Below are 25,770 nucleotides of genomic sequence, written 5' to 3'. Positions count from 1 at the left end.
CCCATTAATTTGTATTGTAACCATACAAAACATTCCTTTGTCATCCTGATAAGACTTAATGGTTTTAGGAATGGGTATACTTTTATTCCATAAAATAGCCACTCCTCTTTTTTTTGTGTGTGCTCTGAACTAACCAATACTGTATATTTGTTTGTGGCTAGTTTATCAATATCTTTTTTCAAGAGATGGGTTTCTTGCAGGAAGACTAAGTTGGCCTTATGTAAATTAATGTATCTTATTAGGCTTGCCCTTTTACATGGATTATTCAATCCATTAATGTTTAAAGAAATTCCTTTTAAAGATGTCATTTGGCATTTTTAAAACTTAAGAATCTTATGATCAAAATAACAAATAACAAGATAAGTAATGTTACATCTCCTCCTTTAGGTGTACCTTTAAATATAGCTGTATTTATTGAATCTCTTATGGGATTTTGTATAGGATTCAATTTTGTTTGTAGTGACAATGAATGTACAAAATATATTGTGGATGTCAAAACTATATACAAATAACAATGAACAAGTGAAAATAATGTAAGGATTAAACCTTGCACCCAGCCTGGAGTTATAAACTCCAACTTAGAGTAGTATTTACCACTCAAGTTAACCCCCTACCCTAAGCAGCAGTACCTCAGCTACCACCTTATCAATTTAATACTAGTTATATTTAACTGAGGTTAACAGTTTTCAATTCAATTATCTAGCAAGATAAGACTACACATTTGGTAAAACAGCATCATATAAACTAAAATAAACCTTTTTTTTTTTAAAAAAAAAACTGTTCATACTACTATATACATCTATGTAATATAAAACACTTGCTTCTCAGCTAATATCTGGCATAGCCTGGTGGTAAATCACTTTGTGTATTGTGTGCAGGTTCCTGGGTTCGAGCCATACAGAGGCTAGTTATTTTTCAGAGGCACAGCAAAATGATAGGCATAGTTTTTATTCAAACTAAAGGGGTGGCGAAAGCCACATAACTATGGGCTAGGCTTATAAATGCCCTTGGGCTGATAGCCTAGTATGAACCTATGAACCTAAGTATGAACCTATGATTCAGACATTACATATATTAAGATGCATCTATTTTCTGTCATGTAAATGCAATTAACAGCTTCCAAAAAAAACCTTGAATTGCTTGTATATGAGCATTTACTCACTCATTATTGTCAATAGAATAAGATATTGTATTCATAGAAATTGTTATAAATCATACTGCATAGTTATGCAGATTCTCAGAAACACTTATATACATATATACATACACACACACACACACACATATATATATATATATATATATATATATATATATATATACACACACACACACACACACATACACACACACATATATATATATATATATATATATATATATATATATATATATATACACACACACACACACACATATATATATATATATATATATATATATATATATATATATATACATACATACATACACACACACACACATACATACATATATATATATATATGCATACACATACACACACACACACATACACACACACACACACACACACACACATACACACACACACACATATATATATATATATATATATATGATCTCACTGAGTTGTGTCCTTGCTGAGCACTATCGTACTTGCTGTCCCTACAATAAATCTGTCTGCTTTATACAAAATAATGCACAGCAAACACATTTTAGTAACCAGATTTTACAACCATGCTATACTACTGCTTTAAAATATATCACATGACAATTTCTTCCAGAATAGAGTTATAAAATTATTTATGCTTGTCAATCAGATGAATTAAATGAGTTATAGTAATGTATATGTTTGGAACATAAGTTTTTAACACAGATTATTATGCTGCTGTTAAGTAGATTTTCAAAAACACTTGAATAAATGTTTCATTTTCTATGCCTTCTAAAATAAGACATTTACTTACTACAAGAAACTGTATCATTTAAACTCATTATAACTGACATATTTTATGAATTATAACATAGATATTTAAGTAATTATATAAAATAACTCACAATTAGATGTTAGAGAGTTCATTTTCCTTCACATAGTCGCATTTGCATCATTTCTATTTCCTGGTAGAGTGTTATTCCTGAATCTGTGATGTGTCAGTGTGATATCTAGGTCAAAGGTTAGACTAACTGCTTTCAGCTTCTCTGTGAGAATTCTGAGAGTTGAAACTTTTGAAGTAGCTCATGGACACTGTGCATGAGACAGCCCACATCCCAGATTGTCTCTCTTAACATTTTGTCGGGAAACTTATTAAAAACTAGTGACAAACATTCATTTAGCAGTGTAAATGCATCTAAACATGACAAAACCTTCACAATGTATTTTACAGGTTATTACAGCCTCTATGTAAGTGAAATTAAGCCCAAAATTATTAATAAGTAATAAAACTCAATATTTTTGTCCCAACTCAATTTTTATGCAAATCTTATTATTTACTGTGTCTATATGATCAAAAGCATTTCTATATATTAATAAAGAAAAGAAAAAGAGAGTAGAAAATAAAAGGGTGTAAGGCAGAAATAAAAAAATGTAAGAGAAAGCTATAAGAAGTATATACAATGGAATATTACTTACTGTTTATATTAATAGAGTTAAAAATAAAACATATTTACTATTATTTAGTTCTAATTATTATTAGTTAAAGCATGACAGATTATTTACAAACAAGCATAAGCAGTATAATCAAGAAAGTATAATTAGGAATAGCATTTGAAGAACATTTATTTATTTATTTATTTATTTTATTTTACATTTGTTAACCGGGAGAGTCCGACTGGATACATGTCCATTTTCAGCGGAGGCCCGGGGAGAAAAGCTCCAAGTACATAACAGACATATAAACTTTTTACAAGGAATAAATATGTTATTATTCTATTAATCATATTTTCATTACTCTTCTCTCCCTGCCCTCTCCCACCCTTTACCCACTACATAATCTAAATAGAATATCATTGTTTAAACAAAGAAAAGAAGAAAAGGAGAAGAAAGAAAAAAAAAAAAGATAAAAAAAAATGTATCAAATTACTGACCTTACTTCTCCTTTTCAGAAAGAGAAACAAGTTGAATCATAGCTTGCCATTAAATCTTCAGATATTTTGACTGGTTATGAAACAAAACATTTCTTTGCACACAGAGAATAACTTTGATTAAATCTTTTTCAAAATATTTGTGGCTTCTTGAAAATGCAGGAACTATATTTAAAAAGATTAATAATGAAATAAAATGATGAGAGAAAAAAAAAACATAGAACAAATTATTTGTTTTTTAGTCTCTTCTTCTTCTCTGAAGTCTTCCATGAAGTTTCAGTTGCCAGTCTCTTTAATGAAGGACTAGCCCATTCCATTTCCTCTATTTTATCCAAAATCTTATTTTTTTTGATAAACAGTAAAGCAGAGTCTAAGTCATCGAAAATTTTAGGACCATCAGGAAGGAAGATTTTAAGCTTGGCAGGAAACAGAAGGTATGTTTTAAACTGTGCTTTTTTAAGCTCCCTTATTAGTGGCAGAAAAACTTTTCTTTTAGCTATTACCATGGAAGAATAGTCATTGTCAAAACGCACAGTTGTCTCATTAATCTTAACAGGAGCTTTAGCCCAAGCAGATTTAAGAACCATCTCTTTATCAAAAGATGATAGAAATCTAACTATAACTGATCTAGGATATTTTTTGTTAGAGTTAGTATTAGTTATAGATCTATGTGCTCTTTCAATACCAAAAGAGAATGCTTCTGGTAAGTCTAAAGTTTTAGGGAGCCATGTTGTTAAAAAAGAAGTAATATTGTTACCTTCAATATTTTCTGGCAGTCCAAAAATCCTAATGTTATTGCGCCTAGATCTATTTTCCAGGTCATCCAGCTTTGTTTGTAAATGTGTATTTTGTTTCAGCAGAAACTCAATGTTGATTTCCTCTTCTTGGATTCTATTTTCCATGTTATTCACAGCTTCTTCTATGCCTGTCATCTGGATCTTCTGTTGTTGCAGGTCTATATGTAACAAGTCTATTTGTTTTGTAGTTTTTTCTATGAAGGTGTCTATTTTAGTATCCATTTTATCCATCTTAGCAGTAAGTTGCTGGATTATAATTATCAGAGACTGAAGTTCTTTCTTGATGCTGGAGTCTTGAGAATATGTCTTACTGGAACTCATTTCAGACTGATAAACTGACAGGAAAATTTCCAAAGTGATTTCTGACAGGAATATTGTTAAGATTTCCTTTCTTTTTTAGATATAGTTCAAGAACTATATAAAACAAACATATTTAGAAAGAAAATTACTTCAAAAATTAATTTTTTAAGTAATTAATTCCTGTCAGTGTAATGAAATTGGTGGGCTGAAGAAATCTGCTGCTATCCTGTGTTCATCCTTGGCCACGCCCCCTGGTTATTTTATTTCTAAGAACAGGAAATTCATGAAGGATCTTTAAGACGGTTTTGTTGAAAAGGTAGACAGCAGCATCTAAGGTGAAAGTTTTGAGCATATGCCAATTATATTGGAATATAGCAGAGGTGAAATTATCAAAATTGAGTTTGGGAAATTTCTGATTGCACTGCTGTTTTTTTTTTTTTTTTTTGGCTGTGATTGTATGATGTCTATTGACAAAAGTTGGGAGATAATTACTCAATATGTCAGGCAGGGTTCCAAATGATATTTTCCTGAGGCATACATGTGAGTATCTAATCAAGTGTAAATTCCCTTTCTAAAGTTTTATATTTTATCAGACCTGTGAATCTGGAAACAAGGGGATACTATTTGTTCATCTTTTATTTCTGATTGTAAACAGATTTTATGGCTTTAAGGGTGTCTGGGAAGGGATAATCCATGCACTCTTGAACTTCAGAGACTTTACTGCAGATACTTCTTAGATAAGTGTTAAACATTTTTAAGTTTGTTAAGTTTGTTGAGTGTGTGGAGGTATGCAGTGAGATAAGTACTATGGGGTTTTGTGAGAGTTCGGTTGGTCCAGGCTTTGAATGGATATCCCCACCTAGCTACACTGACAGAAGACTATTGTGATTGACATGTAGTTGTTTCAATGTAGTGTTATATTTTATGTATAGTTTTACTTGGGGAAGGAATTGAACATAAGTTATGTGAAACAGTGTTGGAGCAATAGTGAAATGGTTAGTTGTAGAGTTATGGGTTATACGTTAGGACAGCTGGTTGATGCATAGTTGATGGTGATAAGATGTGATGAGAGCAAGAAAGGTGAGAAGTATGATAACTAGAATGGGTATAACTATCACTATGATTGTTATGTGTTTGAAGTTATATGTGTAGTGATGAGATTGTTTATTTACCGTTTAAATTAATTTATTTAAGAGTAGAACACTGATCATTTCTGAGTAGGGGGCAGTGTACAAGCACATTTAGAATGAAAAAAGAAAGAGTATGTTGTTTAAAAGAAAAAAAAGTAAAATAAAAAATGTAATGTGTAATAGTTATAATATTCGCAAGGAGTTGGTAAACATATTGGTGGATGAATTGCATTTTGAATCAATCTATGAGAGGCAGAAGAGAAGAAGTGAAAAGAAAGAGGAGGAATAATTATGTCATGTGCCCAGCTGAGTTGCATGTTAACAAATTTTAGTTGACTATGACATTTGGGATAAGAGGAGGAGTCCTTATGATGGGGGGATTCTTATAGTTTTGGGCCAAAGATAAAGTATGGTTGTAGGAGTGCAGTTATTGGACTGAGAGGCATCGGGATCAGAATGGTCACAGTTTCTGAGTTGTATATGGGATATATGTATCATAGTTATTTGGTAAATAAGGAAGGTTGATTTAGATGACTTGGGTAGAAGTTGTAGGTGAGCAGGTTACAGGTGAGTATAGTGGGTAGTGATATACAGGGAATGAATCAGCAGAAATAGCATGGGTCTTACTGATAGCAGGAAAGTGTTAGGTGAGTGTTGCTGTCTGGTTAGAGGGAAGTTTGTGATTGTATGCTGTGACTGTGCATATTCTAGGGGTTAGACACAGAAAAGGTTTAATCAGTAGAGTTTAGGTAGGGCCACTGAGAGATATTGAACTTTCGTGGTAAGGTGCAGGAAAATTATTGTAAAATGTTTGTGGCAAGGGTTATGCTGTAGTAGGCAGTAGTGTTGTAAAAAAAAATCATGTTATTCATTGTAGAGTTTATGATGAGTTGTAGGGATGCAGGCAGTGTTGCTGTGGTGGAGCACATTATACTACTTTTGAATGGTGATTTTAGTAGCTTTACTTAATAGATTGGTGTATTACTTCAATGATGTAAAGGTGGTGGGTGGAGATAGGAGGATATAAATGTATTGATGTGGGGGTGGCTGAGGAATTGTAGGTGGGTGTGGAGTAAAGCAGGCTACAGCATTATCAGGAGCCAGTCAGTCCACACATGGGTAGAAGACCACTTTATTTTGTGAGCTGTGGGCTTCTGTTTTGCAACTTAACATTTCTATACAGGAGTTGTAAAACAATCAGTACACAGAATGTCCGCAAGGCCTTGTTACACTAGACAATATAGAGCTCAGACCTAGATGGTAGTGAAATCAAATAGCAACAAGTCCAATTCTCTACCTTGAACTGCTTTTCCTATTTAACTAACTCAGGTACCATGTAGTGGCTAGACACTCACCTTGATATGAACAACAGTGTCTAGGTTTAACAGAAGGGTACAGCAGAAGGTTGACCTTTTATTGTTTATCTTTCCTGCCATCATTGCCAAACTGGTTTGATAGTCATGGGCCAACTTATTTTGAAGATACAAACATGAATCTGTAATGCAGCATTTCTTTTTGGATGTTTTTTGTGTTTATTCATATACCAAAATTTGGAACTTTGTTTTAATTATAACCTATGGCTCCTGACTGCAGCACTCGTATAATGTATCAGACGGACATTGGGAAATGTGTGATTATGTGAGCTGCACTGAACCTGTATGTAAACTGCAGTTGTAAGTTGTGCATATTTTTGTCTGCAGAAATGCTCTGAACTGGTTGCAATGTTATTTTAGAATTTTATTGATATAAATTTTTCCGAATATCACTGTCTGGTAAATGGAGAGACACAATTTGGTTGTCACTGCAGTATTTGAGGGTTTAGCATCTGATGAAGTATTAGAAGTAACCTAGAAAGGGAGGTCCCCAATATGTCGGAGGATGTGACTAAGAAATGCTTTTTTTTTTGCTTGTTCTGATGAAGTTGCTGCTGTAGGTATGAAAGTGCTTAACTGTGTATATTCGTGTATGAATTAAATTTACTTTTGGGCAACTTGTGTGCCTCCAGGGTATATATTTGTTTTTTCACCCTGTTGAACATCGTTTTGTGTTTGAGTGTATCTTTATGAAAATAATACAAAAAAAGATTTGAAACTAAAATGGAAAATATTATGGAAGGTAGTGTATATATATTTGTGTGTGTGTGTGTGTATTTATATATATATGTATGTATGTAGTATAAAGGGGAAGGGTTGTCAAGAATTATTAATGACAGTTAAAAAAAATGTGGATAATAGTACGACTAGAAAATAAGTGAAAATCATGATAGGACACCATAATAAGGCATTTGACATAATTGGACATGAAATCTTATGGGTAATGAAAGAACATATAATTTAGGAAATTATGTATGTTCATATACAGTAATAATAAATTAAAAATACTTGTAAATGGCTGGTTAAGCCAAGAGGTACATATGAAGAGTGGTGCAAGACAAGGATGCCCATGAGTCGCATATTCTGTTGCTCTGTCTGTTTAGTCCTGCACTTCACATCAAGTGCTTTCAACAAATTCCTACACCAGAAATATCTGTTGACATCCCATGCATTTGACAGTGTGTGCCTTTGCTATCAGTAGGATCATAGGAGGTTACTAGGCTAAAGGTCCCTGGGCCCTTACAAGCCTAGCAAAGATCAACCCATGTTCCCAAGGGTGTCTGGTTCAAGCAGACACTAAAATCAGCACCTAATCGCCCCTGTCCAAGAGGGACACAGGTGGAACTCCCAGAGTGAATTTCCGGTTATCCATCTAATCGTCCAAATTGCACTTAAATAGGGACAACGAGGGGCTTTGTTTAACACGAATAGGAAGGTTGTTCCAAAGGTTGGGCAACCTCTGTGAGACAAATTCTATCTTTCCATCAAATTCTGTTGATGTCACATACCAGGTTAAGGTCCTTTGAGTGAGTGACCTGCATGCCACTTGACTTGCGAATGTTCAGCATTTCCATTAAAGGTAGGTCAGAGATTACTGTATATGCAAAGCACAGGTTATCTCTAAGCAGTCTGTATGACACAGAGTAAAGTGACAATGATATGAGTCTGTCTGCATAAGACAGATCTTGAAGAACCTGAATTTTCTTTGTAAGGAACCTTTGTGGTCTCTCCAATTGCTGCAGGTGTTAGGAAAGGAACATATACTAAAGGAAGAGTTGTACTCTTATTATTGGCCTGATGACAGAAGAGTAAATGGCAGTTATAACCTCTTTTTTACTGGAGGCAAAACCCTTACTTATGAGATGAGCAATATAAAGTGCCCAGTGGAGAGATATGGTGATCGAGGTTAAGGTTACTGTCAACCTACTGTATGTGCCCAGATTTGTTACCACTGATTGTGTGCTTAGGGTATTGTTATTCTATTGATGTGGTAGTTTGCAGGAACATCACCCTTGCTGAAGGGGATAATAATGCATTTTTTGCATTGTTTAAGACCATGACTTTTTGGCACCAGTCATTAGTCTGTGTAAGACCTTCTTGCAGGATGTTGACATTGCTAGGGGTTTCAGTGATTGCTCCTAGTTTGCAGTCATGAGCCAACTTTGTCAGCCACAGTCCTATAGTTTTAGCCTGTACTTTGGAGAAGAAGATTCTAAACAGTAGGGGTCCCAGAACCGATCCCTGTAGAACACTACTGGTTACGGGTCTGCTGGAGGAGGTGGAGTCCCCTAGTTTGACCGTATGAATTCTATCAGTGAGCCAGTTTGCAGCCCACATGACAATATATGGGTTGCTACCCAGCTGAGTGAGTTTATCAATGATGCCTGAGTGGGGGATTGTGTCAAAGGATTTGGCTAAGTTTAGCTAGGCCGTATGCACAGATTTGCCCTCATCTGGGGCTTTGGTGACTGTCTCGAAGAAGTCCTCCAAGTTTAACAGGCACAATCTCCCTTTGACAAAACCAAACTGGGTGGGGTCTAGCATTTGTAGATTTCCTATATCTTTGTTAATAAGGTCCATGAGGATTCGTTCCATGGCCTTGCAGATAAGGCTGGCCAAACTAATGGGTCTGTAGCTCCCAGGGTCTGTGGATGCACCCCCTTTGTGCAAAGGGATGATGATAGCTCTTTTCCTTTCTGCTGGGATGAAGCCAGTGCTTAGGCTGTGATTAAAAAGCATGCTCAATGGTGATTCTAATTCCTGTTTTAACCCATGTAGAACACAGCACAGGATGTTATCTGGTCCCATAGAGGCTGTGTTTTTGGCCTTAGAGAGAGGCATTTAAGACCTGCTCCTTGGAGATATTAGGTGGGGATAGGTGTTAGGGATGCTTTGGGGTGGGGACAAGGGAGTGAAGATTTCACTGAACCTGTCAGCCAGCAGGTATGACATATCCACAGGCTCTATGTATGTAGTACCATTAACTGAGAGTTCAGCACAAATTTGGGCATTAACTTTGAGGTTACAGAAGTAACCAGATTGCCTTGTGGTTTTCCTTAGTTAGGGAAGCTAATTTGGATTCATAGTTAGCTTTGGAGGACTTCATTAGGAGTCTTAGTTGCTTGTGTAAGTTGAGGAGGGAGTGTTTCCAATTTTGAGACATTCCTTCCTACTGTTAGACAGCAATTTGTTTCTCCTGTTGTATAGCCTGTTAATGGCAGTTGCCCACCAGGCAAGTTTGTTTTTCCTTGAAGATCTTGCATTGGTTTTATCAGGTACGGCAGAGTCAGTATAACTATACAAGTGTTTGTATAAAGCATTGGTGTATACCTCAGCATAGGTGTCTGTTCCATCATTGGTGAGAGGGGCTATGAAGCTATTTATGCCATGAAGTAAGAGGTTGTAATCAGCCTTGGAGAAGTTTTTTAGTCTAGTTGTTGCTAAGGGGGGGGTCTTGTAGTAGCAGATATAAAGTTCTTTTGCCTTGCTTTTGGTAGGTAAGATCTTTTAGAGCTAAATGCACCAAATTTGTTACTTTTTTTTGTTGCTCATTTATCCCATGCCCCTACTCCACTGCTGCTGCTGCCCAAGCTGTGTATGTTTGCAGTTTGTTTGCATTTAGCAAGTACAACAGCGTATTTATTGTTGGTACCATTGTCTTAAACCTATGTATTAATTGTAACATATGCATACAGTACTTTTCTGCTGCTGCTGGTTTTTTTAGATCATATGTCATAATAATGTAGTGGATAAAACAACATAGAACATAGCTGTTTACATGGAAGTTTGTTTGCATGGATTTTTTGATGGTCATTTGTTTAGTGCTGACATAATATACCATATTTTTTCATTATCCTTATATTCTGTTTTTATTCCCAAGTTTATACCAATTGCTGTGCCTGTAAGAGTTATGTTGTAAACCTTTTGATAACAAAACTTCATTATGTCTTAAACTTTTCTTGGATCTCCAATGTAAATGGGGTTTATAACAAAACTTCCCGTCACTGTTCTGCTACACATGTAATAGCAATGCCTGACAAGACCTGTACATGTGGCTGCACACGTGATCCTTTGTGTTGACCTTACTGAATTCCCTAATCAGTCCACGGTAGACTGAGTTATCATCCTCTGTGAGGGCTTTGAGGTTTGGCATAATGGTTGAAGTATTTACTTCACTGACACAAGGTACAGGGTTTAATTCTTACCTTTGGTCACTGTCTGGTTTTTGGCTAGGTGTGTATACTAGCCTACAGACTGATTTTGTAATATTTACCTTTGGACCTTTAAAGATTTTGCTTTAGTGCTTGCAAAGAAGGCACAATTGTGCAGGTAGTACTTCTAGTACCTCAGTATAATGAGAAATGAAGAACTAATGCATGCAGTGCTAATCATGTTTGAGCTCTGGTAATTTAAATTTTTTCCATCTGGGAGTATCCCAGTTTATTTTATTGCTCATTTGTTAACCAGGTTAGTGGACTGGTCTACTGATCTTTTTCAGTGTTGACCTAGGCTCAAAGAGCAGAGAGGAGATAAATAACGGAGTATGATCCCAGCAGGTGGTTACAGAGTTGTAGTAGACAACATTCCAATACTGTAAACACAGGGCTAGACATAAAACAGTATGACATTCTTTACAAGTTTTGATTATTTACATTATTTACATGATTTGACAGATTCTACAGTAACAAATGGCAGTTTAACATTTTAGATGAGGTGCGAGACTGGATTATTATCCAGTGTCATGAAAACAGGTACAAGTGGCTTCTTGAAGGTGTTTGCTTAGAGCAGTTTTGAATACTGATGTAGTCAGCTGGTTTCTTATATCACCTAGTAATTTGTTCCAAATAGCAGAACTTAAATTTGGAGAAGGCTATTCAATTTAGGAAACATAACACTTTAAACAAAGAAACACAGAACTTGGAAGAGAAATCAGGACATACTAATAGCAGTTCAGAAAAAGAAGCATGTGTGTATTATCTGTAAATAAAAGCAAAACAAATAGCTATAATCAGAAAAAATCAGGCTGCTAAATTAGAGAATTTACTTTAGAACGACGAATGTTTGAAATATCGAGCGCTCACATGAGTGAATATTTCAGACCTCAATATTGCTTTTTTTTTTTTTGCACTACATTGTGGATCAGAATATTTGACCTTTCCTCACTGTAGTGCAATCTCGGAGTTGGAATATATATTTAGCGGGGGGTATGGGGGGGCACAGCCCCCCACAATAGCAATTTCAAGTTTTGGAATATTCGCTCATATGAGCGTTCGAGACATCTTTAATTTTTCTGACATAGACCCAAATTACCAAGTCTGGAAAGGTACTGTAAAATAAAATCATCATGCCACCTGGAGAATGTTGTAATGTTTATCTCCTCTTGCTGGTGGTTTATAAATGTTATGTTTATTGTATTTTTGTTCAGAACTGACATACAGTTACACAAACTTGCACAGAGATCCTTTCTTATAAAACCCACCAAAGCTTCTTCCATAAGCAAGTTTCTTGGAAGACTCGAACTGTATGCCTCTCCCCAATAAATAATCTTCCACTTTTTGTTTGATGACAAATTGCAGATTTCATAGCATTTCCAGGTAGTCTATTAGTCAGTATGTAAAGGGAATGTACCATTTCTGGAAATAATTTTAAACTATCCTGTATTTGAGTGGTGATTATCAGTATTGTTGAAAAGTAATATGTTTGCATTCTCAAATCATTGTCAAAAATCCATAAAAAGTTATCCACAGTATCTTTATTTCTAGGAGCACAGTAAGTTTATCACCAAGCTAATACAGCTTCACAGCTGCACTTGCAACATGTATTGCTATTTTAAAACTGAATGGAAATGTAGCCAAAATACTAGACTAAAGCCAGCATTCTTCCCCATTCCTTTTAGACTTCTCAAAGAGTTTTGATTTAGTTGCCTGTAATGTTGTTATCTGAAAGGACAATGAAACTGGATTTCTCTTAGCATCTTTATCATGGTTTCATGTTACCTGTTCAGCAGAAAGCAATGCAGTGTGTTAGCACACTTGTGTTTCAGGCTTCTTTTGTTCTACTATCAGAGTTCCTCAAGGATCAGTTTTGGACTTTTTTATTTTCATTGTATATACCCCAGTGAAATGCCGAGATACAAATGGCATTCCCCCTAACATAATAAGTAAACAGCTCCACCTTCCTGTGGCTACACCTGTGTATACAGCAAATTAATACAATGAGCGTTGACTGTTTTTAATGTCATTAGGACTAGGAGAGCTAACAAATAAGTACATCTTAAAAAAAAGAGCAAAGTGATTTACTTTACTAAAGGACCTGTCACTCCAACCTCTACCATAGAAACAACCAAGAAAGTTAGAGCACTTCTTGGACCTATTGAACAGGTTGCCTTCTGGTACTATTTGGAATCTTTGTGGAGCTAGAGCTTTCTTTCAATCAGGTGTTGAGTGCACTTTATAGGAAACAGAATGTAAATTAAGCTGCTGCTTACTTCTGACACTGGCATTATACTGGCTCTTGTTGTGAGCAATATGTTCACCTATTTAATCAACAAATTCACAAACTCATGTAACCAAATTGTTAAATATGCTGCATACCTTCACAGAGCTACTCGTCACTATAACGTTATCTTAAATTCGATGACCCATACTCAGAGATCTTTTATGTAAAAAATGTCCTCACTCACCTTCATGTTGTCACACCACTGCAACTGTCTTCGCCTGCCCAGCTTTCTCCTCAGCAGTGTGTAGTAAGATCATCAAATCAAAAGCTCGTATTTATCCCCAAAATATCTTTTAATAGAGCTGAAAAGCCCCCTGCTCCTTCCGTACATACTCATAGAACCCCATCCATTTTCTCTTACAGACTGGAATGAAAAGACTTATAAGGCTCCCAGGCAGAAAAAGAGAGCATGAATGTAACAAAGCACAATGTTGCAGGGATCATTTCACAGCTTGTAAATGTTTGCTTCCCAGGAAAGTTTCTTGGCTGGATTGCCTTTCCTTATAGAGTATGTATAGCCTTCCTGTCCGTTTTTCCTAGATCTGCTTCCTCTCACATCTATAAGACATGCTGATGAATGAATTAGTTTGCCCTGTATGGGTGGATATATGTGTGTGTGTGTGTGGGGGGGGGGGTCGTTCTGCAGTGTGCCGCTGTCCTGCTTGGCTTCATGTCTTGTGCTTCTTAGCTCATCTGTGTTTCTGAATAGAATAGAGTGGTTATCAAAAAAGGAATGAATGAATATACTACACTATTACAACCATGTGGTATAATGGTTCAATATCAGCAATTAGTTTGATAAAATTTCTTGTTAAAACAAGTTTGTATTTTTATACAGCCTTGTGTTGCATGTGTGAAGAGTAAATAAACACATCTCTTTTACATGGGATTCATATATAAATAAATATCTACAGGTGAAACATTTTCAACCCCTCCCAACCACACTGTGAAAGCATGTTAGTTTGTTGGCTGTGTGATGCAGAGGCATAAAACCCTGATTGTAACTGAGACCAGCCATGTTTAATTAACATCCCAGGTCCTGGAGGAATGAGAAGGTAACGATTGCTTACTTCTTTTAGGGCAGTGTGTGGGTATGTGCTGAAGGCATGTCTAAGATTGCAACTGGGATACACGCCACAGCCATTGACAGGGGAAGGCTGAGGCTGAAATGCAAAGTATATCAGTAAAATAGATTTATTTTATTACGTAGGAAGGGTGGTCCCCTGATGTGGCAGCATTCCACACCTACTCATAGTACATCATGCAGCATATCTGGGATAGCTAGAAAATAAAAAAAAAAGTGTATATGATGCCACCATTGGTAAGCCTCTCTCTCCTCTTCAAACTGCACCCTGTTATCACTCCATCCAGTCTGAGAAGAAAGGGAGGAGCAGAGAATTGGGCAGGTAGCAGACAGACAGCTGGCGTGATGAGAAACAAATCATGTTATTCATTGTCCTCGTTCTTGTTTATTGCTATTACTGACTGCTGACAAAAAGCAGTGGTGCATTACTCTGAAATGTTAGCCAGTGTTTGTCTCTGCTGATAAAAGAAAAGGGCACCAAGCAGTAACAGTGACATTGTAGGAGCCTGTACAGGTAGCATCCCTGGAACAGGTTGGTATAAAAAATACTATTTTTTGTCAGAAATTGACCAACCTTGTATACCACCTCCACAATAATGTTATATTTTAGCCATCATAATAAACTGTCTGAATGGTAACATAACATTGTTACTGACTGCATAAAGCTGAAACAAGTGTAACCATGTTGCATATGTCAGTGGTGTAATTAATGATATGTAAAAATGAGTATTTTGCCTGATGTTAATGAATTTATTCAGTCTGATCATGTAGTAAAATGGCTACAGTGCATGTATTGCAATGTCATACTTTTTCTGTAGGGTTGTAAACAGACTGCCCTTATACTTTCAAATACAGGATTAGTGGAGCAAAAACAAGGGTTTCTTAAAATGAATGTTCTTTTCTTGAAAACTTAATTCTTTGTTTTTCTTCATGTCACAGGCCACAGAACCAATTCGGACCTTATACTTAACTGAATGTACAGGTGTGCAGTTTGATTATTCTCAGGAAAGAGTCAACTGTTTTTGGTAAGTGGTCATTTCGTTATCTTCTCCATACAACCCGTATGAATTTGTGAAGTTGGAAATGGCTATGTAATTTGTATCCATTATGTACAGGATATGATTTAGCTCCCAAGAAATTTAAACACCATTTTATGCTTCCACTGATTAATTTGTTTGCTTGTTTATTGATATATATTTGTATACATATTCAGTTATTTATTTGTACTTGTATTTTCAGTGGTTAACCAGGGTACAGCACTCATCCACACTGACCTTTTTCAAATTAGCCCAGGTGCACTGTCTGACTTGCTGAAAGTCACAGAGAAGGCAAATGGAGCCTGAGAGAATCCAAGCCTGGAGTCAGCTCAGTGATAGAATTAACAGAGGTGTAGAACATTGTTTACAGGTGTAACATGAAATGACCACCTTGCTACAACAAGGCCATTTGTAATATTTATCAATCAGAAATCCTAACCATAAACTTCTATTTTGTATTCACATCTTCCTAGTGTTGCTAGCAACCCACCTCAAATGTATAAAAAAAGGAAGTTATGTACCTACCATAATATTCCATGTTTGTTGTGCTTCATCTCGCCTTCCTTCTTGCTGGTTGGGTTCGGAGCCGAGCCTCTGCTCCGACTCGGCCAATATACAATAGCTCGAGAGCTTTTACTGGCTCGAGGCTACCCCTTATCCCAACATGCTTAGCAGCAGCTACTCAGATCTCATTTGTAATAGCCCACACTAGACATATGTAGTAAGAAAAACTATTTTTTTTACTAAGCTATTACACCAAGGTAGGAAGGAAAGAAAAAGGACAAAGTATGGTTAACCAACCTGGTATGTCAGCATGAAACTCAGCCAGTGTAACCAATAAAGAACTCTCGAACCTCAAGGAAGGGGGAAGGTGAGATGGACAATAAACATGGAATGTTATGGTAGGTACATAACTTCTTTATGTTGTGTTGTCCCATCTCGCCTTCTTTCTTGCTGGTTGGTACCGTGCCCCCAACACCTGGTTCTTAGGTGGCTCACTGGAACAAATTCTTCAGGACCGTGGAACCAAAGGATGCCCTATTCTGGGAGACCACATCCACTTTGTAATGAGAGATAAAGGTACGAGGATTTGCCCATGTTGCTACTGCACAGATTGAATCTAAAGGCAATTTAGCTTGGAAGGCAACAGAGGTGGCTAAGGCCTGGTTGAATGTCCTCTGGGTCTTCCTGGAAGTGTCTTTTTACGCAAACCATATGAATAAGTGATTGTGTCTGACAGCCATTTTGATAATGTCACTTTAGAAACTGGATAACTTTGCTTATTATCAGCAAAGGATATGAACAATTGGTCTGATTTTCTGAGGTCTTTGGTCCTGTGTAAATAAAAACGTAATTGTCTATGAACATCCAGTTGGTGTAATCTGTACTCTGCCTTGTTGCTATAATTGGGGAAGAACACAGGAAACTCAATGGATTGATCTAAGTTATACTCAGAACAAATCTTTGGCAAGAAAGAAGGACTGTTCCTTAGAGAGAGACTCTATCTTTGTGAAAAATTAGATACTGCGGGCGAACAGACAAAGCATGTAATTCAGAAACCCGTCTAGCTGAGGTTATGGCAACCAAGAAGAGGGTTTTCCAAGATAGAAACTTCAAGGGGCAAGATGTTGCTGGTTCAAAAGGGGGCAGAACCATTGAAGCTAAAACCAAGTATAGGTCCCGGGGGGGGGGGGTCTCTTACCGGTGGCTGTAAAAGTGTTGTACCTCATAAGAATGCTCTGCACAACTTATGGGACATAATGTTTGAACCCAAGTCTCCTACATGAAAACTGAAGATGGCAGCCAGTTGGACCCTAATAGTAGCTGCAGCTGCCCCTTTTTTGAAGGTTTCAGCCAGAAAGGCAAGAATCTTGTGAACAGGAGCCGTAAAAGGATCAATGTTATTATTTTGGCCCAGTAAGAGAACCTCTTCCATTTGCTAGTGTAAATCCTCCTAGTAGTGGCCTTGTATCTGTTGTACAGCAGGAAAAATTTTTTGAAGCCTGGCTAAGACTGGAAGTGGAGTAACCAAGCAGTCAGCTTGAAAATTTGAAAGGATGGGTGAAGCCCGCCTGACTGATGTGTCAGGAGGTCCAGAACTGGGTCCAGTATCCAGGGCTCCAGTTGAAGGTGATGGCGAAGAAACTGAAACCATATCTGATGAGGCCAGTAAGGAGCAATGAGGATGAGTTTGCAGCCCAATGATTTTGCTTTCTGAAGTATCTTGAGAATGAGAGGGAAGGGTGGAAAAGCATACAGTAGTCCCGGAGGCCAATCGTGAACAAGTGCATCCCCGGGTGACTGTCCTGGAGGGGGAACTAGGGCGAAGTAGCTGCTGCATTTGTTGTTTATGGGAGTGGCAAAAAGATCTCAGCATGGCTGACCCCATTTACAGAAAATCAACTCCGCAACTTCTTGCTTCAGGGATCACTCGTGAGGCATGAGGATAGCCCTGCTGAGCCTGTCCGGTATCACGTTGGATTTTCCGGGAATGTGCATTGCAATCAGAAAACATTGGGATGACATCGCCCATTGCCATACTTGAAGTGCCTCCCGACACAAGGGGTAAGATCTGGTTCCGCCCTGCTTGTTGATGTACTATACCACTGACATATTGTCTGTCTGGATAGCAGTGGTCCCTGTAGGTAGAGAGTCTTGAAGTGCTTGAAATGCCAGAAGCACCACTCTCATCTCTAGAACATTGATGTGCAAATGAAACTTGTGAGGCTGCCACGTTCCTTGGACAGTCCATCCCAGATAATGCCCCCTCACCCTATCTGGGAAGCGTCCGTGGCCACTGTGGCTACCGGATGTGGGTCTAGAAAGGGTCTGCCCAGAGTCACCTGGGGGGGACCAGCAACCATAGTAGGTCCTTTTTACAAGATTCCGTGATCAAGATCATGTGTGACGTTGGCAATTCCTGGAAAGACCACTGAGCGAAAAGCGTGCTAAAGGGGCTAGTGTAATAGCTGCAGCCATTGAGCCCAGTACTTGCAAGACTTGTCTTGCCTGAACTCTTGTCTCCTTTATGAGAAAGGAAATTTCTTGATGAATGGTTGACACCCTGCCTGGAGGCAGTTTGGCTATCATGCATCTTGTATCTAAGTGTGCCCTTATAAAGGTAATAGACTGTCAAGGCAACAAGGCAGACTTTTCGTAGTTTATTGTGATGCCTAACTGGGAACAAGTTTGGATTGTGTAGTCTTGTGCCTTGATTAGTTGATGCTCGGTGGTAGTAGTAAGGAGCCAGCCATCTAGATATGGAAACACCTGGAATCCTAGACGCCTCAGGTGAGCTGTGACCACTGCCATACACTTGGTAAACACCCTGGGGGCTGTGGTGAGACCAAAGGGCAGGGCTCTGAACTGATAATGACTGCCCCCCAGCCGGATGTGTAGGAATCTTCTGGATTGCCTGTCCATTTTTATTTGGTAGTACGCATCCTGGAGATATATGGAGCACATCCAGTTGTCCTGACCCAAGAAGGGAAGAATGGACTGCAGTGTCACCATCCGGAACTTTGTCTTTTTTACCGATTGGTTTAGCTTGCTGAGATCCAAGATTGGTCTCCAGTCCCCTGTCTTCTTTGGAACTAAAAAGAACCTTGAGTAAATTCCGGATCCGATTTGGTATGCGGGGACTTCCTGGATGGCTTTTTTTTCTAGCAATCTTTGAACCTCTAGGATTGCATGATCCCGAAGACTGGGTGGAACATCTGGGATAAACGTTTGTCTTTTGAGGGGGACTGAGAAAAGGGGAATTTTGTAGCCCCTGGATATTATCGACAGTACCCATGTTTCTCTCGTGATAGATTGCCAGGCTGCTGGGTACAGTGATAGTCTGCTCCCGACTGCCTCCAGTGGTGGACAGCTGGGCCTCCCTTCAGGAGTGCTGGTAGGGCCTAGCAGAGAAAGTATCTCTGGCGCCCTGCTGTTGCGGACCCCCTTTGCTGCGAAGACAGCATCTTCCATTGTTGTTTCTCCCCTCTGCCCCAGGGGAAAAATCACCAAATGTATCAGGCGAAGATTACTGGGATTACTGGAACCACATTTTCCCACTCTTCTAACCCTTAGAATAGGGTCTAGCTGGAGTGAAAAAATGGACACCTATGGCAGTGTGTGTCTTGCCATCCTATTCACACCAGGTGAGAATCTCTTTTACCTGAAGCCCAAACAAAGACTAGCCATCAAAGGGGGTGTTGGTAAATGAAGACTTAAAGGGTTCCGCAAATTGACAAAAGGGAATCCAGGAGTGTCTGCATAAAGCTACTCCGATACCTGCTGCCCTACTTGCTCCATCTGCCACATAAGAAATGAGCGTCATGGAGATATTTAACATGGAGGTCAAAGTCGCAAGCTGGGAAGCTGCCCTGTGCACAACTCCCTCAGCTGTAGGATCTTGCAGGGTATATCCTAGCTCCTTCAGGAGATCCCTCTGAAGGCGGGTGAAATGTGACAAGTAATTCAGCAATCTAAGAGTAAAAGTCGCTGAAGAAAACATACGCTTCCCATACCTGTTCATCATACGAGACTCTCTGTTCGGCGGATGGACAGATGAAGTTTCTACAAGTTCTTTCTTGGTGGCTGGTGCCACCACCATGGCATCATCAGGGACTCCCTTGGAGAGGAAAGACCTATCTTCTGGAGCTGTGTAATAAATTTGTTAGGTCTCCTCGGAACAGGTTCCATGGTCTCTGGAGCGCTCCACGCCTTTCAACTCACTACAGACAAATGTGGGTTGAAAGGCAGAGATGCCCAAGAGGTGGAGGGTCGGGGAACCAAATGCATCCAGGTATATAGACTCATCCTCAGAAGGGGCTAGGGACTTCCAGCCACCCCTCTGTCTGAGGTTTTCCAAGATGTCTGAAAAGGAGACATCCTCAGAGGGGGGACCCTTTCTGACTCATCCAAGTCCGTATCTGAAGTGATAGACTCAGGGGAGTCTGGATGCTTCCTCTTACATTTCTTTTTCCGAGGGACCTCCTCTGAATGTTTGGGGGAGGTTTCGGAAGAAGTGGGTCACCCAGTGGGGCATCCTGGGGCACAGGTTCCCTACACTTGGCAGGAGGAGGGGCAAAGGCTGGCACAGGCACCGAGGGAGAAGAATCCAATGGAGTCGAGGGTGGAGAAGTCTCAGGAGACAGCACGCTCCTCATCACCTTGAAGGCACCACTGTCCCAAGCCAAAGGAGCCTCCAGCTCCGAAGAGCCCAGAGATCGCCTTCGAACCAGGAGCCTGCGCCGAAGCTCCAAGAGGGAGAGTGGGGTTGGACAAGGGTCCAATGCCACCCCCCCCCCCCAAGCCAGTGAGAGAGCTTTGGCACCCGACCCCTCAACTGACTGAGACATCGAGGAGATTGGAGTGGTAGTCAGAAATGATAAGAGAGAAGAAACCGGAGCTGACAGTTCCATCACCATGACCTTCATGCACTCCAGCTCCGAGCCCAAGAGATTCAGATGAAGAATCAGTGGAGAAGCTGGGAGGGCTGAAGGAGCCAAATCCTTATGGGCTGGACTCGAGAGTAATTTAGCAAGTGCCTGTGACTTGACGAGCCTGTTCACCACTCTCTACAAGTCGTGATCCGAAAGTCTGGAGGACCGAGAGGAGTGTGAGGATGACCAGTGACTGCCTGCTCCAGGTTGCAACAGAGGAGATTGTGGAGCGGAGTGTACCGGCTCCAAAGAGGGAGACCTTGATCTCTTATGGATCTGGGGACCGGCTCGAAGGACACAGATGGAGCCGATGGAGACTTAGCTTTGTTGGAGCCAATGCTGGGGGCCGACAGAGCCGAAGGCTTCTCAGTAAATTTGGTCTGTTCCCAGCTCAGAACCGATGGCTTGGAGTATTTCTCTGGCACTCTGGCTGGCTGAGGACCCTGAGACCAAGTATCTTGAGGGTCCTTCAGAGGGCCACGTAAAATAAGCTTATTTTTTATTTCCTGCAGGACTGTAGAACTGAAAGCATGACAGATCGAGCAAGAGTCCTGCAGGTGAATAGCCCCTAAACAATAAACGCAACTCATGTGCCCGTCTGTAAGGGACATTTTCTGACAACACGAGTCGCATTTTTTAAACCCAGAAGGTTTATACTCTTTAGACATAACTAGCACTAGTCAAGGAATAAGGTTTACACAGAGAAAACAGAAAAACCATCACATACAGCCTACAACGAGCAGAAGTAAACAGGCTGATAACCACAAAGGAAAAAATGTTAGAATTATCTTTTTCTTTTCTTTCTTGTTTTGAAAGAAAGAAAGAAGGGGGAGATCCTCTAATTAAACGGCAACTCCCTCGATGGGAGAGCCTCTAACTTAAATGGCAATCCCAGAGAAGGGGTGAAGAAAAGGAAGAACCTTCTAAATTAAAAGGGCTCTAAGGGGAAAGCAGGCCTGAAAGAAAAAATGACGGCCAAAAAACACCACAAAGAGCAGAGAAAGGGGTCATTAGACTAACAAAGAAAGATACAAACTCTAATGAGTCAATATATCCAGTAAAATTACCAAAAAATTAGCAAGTAACTAGAAAAACATAAAGTACTTAGCCTGAGCCAGTATGGAGCAATCTCGAAACTGCAAGCGGCAAACAAGATCTGGGTAGCTGCTGCTAGGCATGTTGGGATAAGGGGTAGCCTCGAACCAGTAAAAGCTCTCGAGCTATTGTATATCGATGGAGAGTTATTAATTCACTCTATATTCAACTTGCATACCATTGAGTTTACTCAAGTGGTTGGAATTTCCCTTAAGAAAGTTGTATGAATAATTTATAAATAATGGGCTATGGGCTCCTATTTTAGGGGACATGGAAGAGTGCCCCCTTCCCCTTATATGTTGTAGTTCAAATAAATTGTACTTGGAAACTGGTACAGCTGTCTAATATTGTAGTGTAAGAAGTGAAAAGGTAAGGGTTTTAAAATAGGGTGCAGTAGGTAAATTAATAGCCCTCTGAAGATGAACAGTAGGAATGGAGGAGTATATCTTGTTCTAACAGAAAGTTCTTTAGAACAAGAACACTCATCCATCTACCTACTTAACTGAATAAACTACTGGAAACTTCAACAAGGTGTCTTTATTCCTTCCTGTAGGGAGGCTATTAAAGAGAGAATCTCCTAGATCTACTAGATAAAGTGATTTTTTCTGGACTAATCCTTCTTTATAGTCTGTTTCTTTAAAAAAACAAATTATATATATATATATGTTCCCAAAATCTTGGTTCTTTGATCTTTCTTTTCCAAATTCACATATTTTTTTCTGTGTTTTTCTTATTACTATACACACACACATATATACATATACATATATATATATATATATATATATATATATATATATATATATATATATATATATACATGTGTGTATAGAATAACCTATTGGCATTGTTCAATTTTTCTAAGGTTTAACTTCCTTTAACATAAAGACTTGCTTAATATTTGCCCAAATGCCCATGTGTGATCCTCATCATGCACTGTCTGTCATGTGCTTCCATTTGGGCATATATTCAGTGTCTTGAATCAAAATTATTAATCTAAGTTGCATAACCTTATAGTATACCAGCATATCTGGCAGTCCCAAACCAACCTTGTCCTTTGTCACTATTCGTTTTTCTGATTGCATACTTTCATCAACCCAAAGAAATGTTTCAGTTTCCATTGTCATATTCTTCATTTTCTGATCTCTCTTTTCATGCATATAAGCCTGAACAATGTAAAGAAATAGTGAGATCAAAATGATCATAATCATTTATATTTTATTGTTGGTGTCCATAAAGAACAATTTCCATAGTCTTGTCTTATCTTAAAATATTTTTTAATAATTTCAGGCTACTCTGGTGGCATAGAGGAATATAAGCCCTGACTATCATCCAGTCAACCTGTTAATGACTTATAAATAATATAATAAGTTAATGGCTCAGGTGACTGACAGAGTGTAAAGGAAAGATGGGTGTGGTCATCCTAGGTGGGTGGGTGTTCGTCAATTATGCTCCTTTAAGGGAGGTGTGGTTCAGTGAGGGGAGTTTTCCTCTAATGGTGATTGAGGAATCTGGGAAATGAAACATTGTAATGGGTAGGGCATAAAACAAAAGAAGAAAAAAAGCAACAAGATAAAAGTGGAAATGGCTGAGCCCCCAGGACTTCCTAGAAATGTCTGAGTAATTCCGTTGGGGGAAGGGTTCAAGCTGGTAGATCCAGGGTTGATGTTTTTTACAGATTTATATTTAGGTAATTAAGCAAGACTGGCGATTTATATATCTTTTCATGTGCCTGTAAAAAAAGACTGTTCATTCTTATTTTAAGCATGTGCAGTAATTGTGTTCTTAGTGTGTCAAATTCTTCTGGCTAGTGACTGCCTGTTACTATAAAAACGAGAATGAGGTAGTGGTAATAAAATAGCATTATTGGCCCCAACTGGGAAGTCATTGTATGTAGAATGCAATCATTTTAACCAATATGAAGTTACTCTTAGTAAGATACCATTGCAAGATGCTGGGCCATGATTGAGGTGTGTAAAATCCTGGGAAGCTAGTAGCTATAGCGTAGTGTGTAGTGTGTGTATGTGTGCTGGCACTTGCTTTTTATGTTAATACAAAGTTTTCTCCCCTTGAATGTTTTTTCTTTGACACATTTTTATTATAATGCTTTGTGCAGCAGATTCTGTAACCTGATTGCCCCTTCATGTTTATTAATTGCTGATATTCATGCATTTAACTCCCTGCAGTATACTTGATTATTGGATATGTATAGCTAACAACTGTTATGGTGCTAATGTAATACTTGGTTTGCCAGTTCTCACCAAATGTATATAGTGCAGCTTTAGTTGCATATCCCTATCATTAAACTATAAGTACATACATACATAAGTAAATTAATAAAATAAACAAATGTATTAATTGTTTGCAACTCATGTGATATATGAGATTGTGAGGCATTTATTAAAAAGAGCAGGGTAAGACCTGGGCCCATGTTAAGAGAGATAAAGCCCTCTGTGTCCCATAATGACCGCTGTTTGATTAGTAGCACTGGTGTTGGAGGAACTAGTTAGGGGAGAATGACTGGCTGATGCTGGTTATCCCATCCTGAGAGGAGGGAGGGAGGCTTCTAAGTTTGCTGCTTTGGCAACATACATAGAAATGTATTGCCTGCAGTACTGGGCCTAGTATACCTGTGATTCTCACTATAACTTGTCATGTGTGGTAACACATGTGAGCCTCCTTTGGGCAGCATTTCTGGAACACACAAACCACTGCCAAGGAGAAAGTGAAGTCAGTCTACAGGATTAGCAGACTGTTTAATTTCCTAGAGGTGTTACCCCTTGACTGCTAGCAGAACAAATGGCCAGGCTGGGCTCTTCGCTCAGAAAATAACTGGGTTATAGGGCTCTCACCATAACTTGAAGGATTAACAAATGGGCCACTTTAGTGGAGGAAAGCCTTTACTCAAGTGTTCTCTGAAATTAGCGTGTACCCACTGGGACTAACCCAGTCAACAAATGTTAATTATTCAACCTCTGCTGACTAACCACAGAGCCCCATCAGTGTTAGATATTTGTGTTCTGCCAATGAGTTATGAACACCAGCCACACAGATATTTGCTACCATACCCCTCACCATTTAACTTCAAATGATCTACAGATGAGTGCTTGGTTTCACCCTACTTTATCTGCTTATAAGATAGTTACTTAGAAGAAGGACAAAGATGCACTTTATCAGAAGAGTCCTCAGCCTTAGAGCTAGAAAATGAGAATATAGCCTACTTAGATGCCAGCCACTCTGAGTTGGTGATGTAGGTGACATTGTTGCTTCAAGCTGCCCTCCACAGGTTTTCTTGTTAAGGGCAGTCAGTAATTCGATGTGAGAACAGTTAGTGTGTGTGTGTGTGTGTGTGTGTGTGTGTGTGTGTGTGTGTGTGTGTGTGCGCGCGCTGGGAGCCGGGAGATGAGCGAAGAAGGTTTTTGTAGGTCAGAAAAGATGACATGAATGAAAGGCTAAAGCTGTCCAAACCATAAGCTGTCTGTGTTGTGATTGAACCTAATGAAGATGACTATGAAAATTGCCTCACTAAAGCCTAATGGTCACCTTACACCAGAAATGCTCGACTGTTTCTATAGGGTGCAAGACCAACGTCAGTATTTGCATAAGAATCATACAGCAGATCCAACAGTTATTTTCCTAGTGGCTTCAAAAGGGTCCAATCTGGTACCGGGTATTATGGATAGATTTGGCCAAAGGCTGTATACATCTAATACTTTATGTATTCGAACTATTAGCTGCCAAGTACAGTCTTCATTAATGTCATCAGACAAACTAAGGTTCTGGCAAATGACAACAAGGGACACTTCCTTTATAAGGAAAGTGTTTTCCCAGACAGCACACAAGACTGGAAAGTACATGAAGTGTGGTAACATTATGGGGATGCCAGTGAAAATTTGATTAGAATGCATGCCATGGTTTCACACCCAGCCTTACCAAATAATATTAAAAGGCAGTGGTTAAATGC

General features: G+C 38.8%; 1 protein-coding gene across 1 annotated transcript in view; it reads left to right on the top strand.

The window, feature by feature from the left end:
- DAPP1 (dual adaptor of phosphotyrosine and 3-phosphoinositides 1) overlaps window positions 1-25,770 on the top strand; it is a 994,374-nt gene that overhangs the window by 874,684 nt on the left and 93,920 nt on the right. The window contains exon 7 of the mRNA XM_044061206.1: window positions 15,182-15,267. Coding sequence (XP_043917141.1) covers window positions 15,182-15,267 — 86 coding nt within the window. The remainder of the gene's footprint in view (window positions 1-15,181; window positions 15,268-25,770) is intronic.

The sequence above is a fragment of the Protopterus annectens genome, chromosome 2.part0 (assembly GCF_019279795.1).
Source record: "Protopterus annectens isolate FY-2018-M chromosome 2.part0, PAN1.0, whole genome shotgun sequence".
Taxonomy (NCBI): Eukaryota; Metazoa; Chordata; order Ceratodontiformes; family Protopteridae; genus Protopterus; species Protopterus annectens.
The sequence above is the reverse complement of the archived record's forward strand: the minus strand, read 5'-3'. Positions and strand labels throughout refer to the sequence as shown.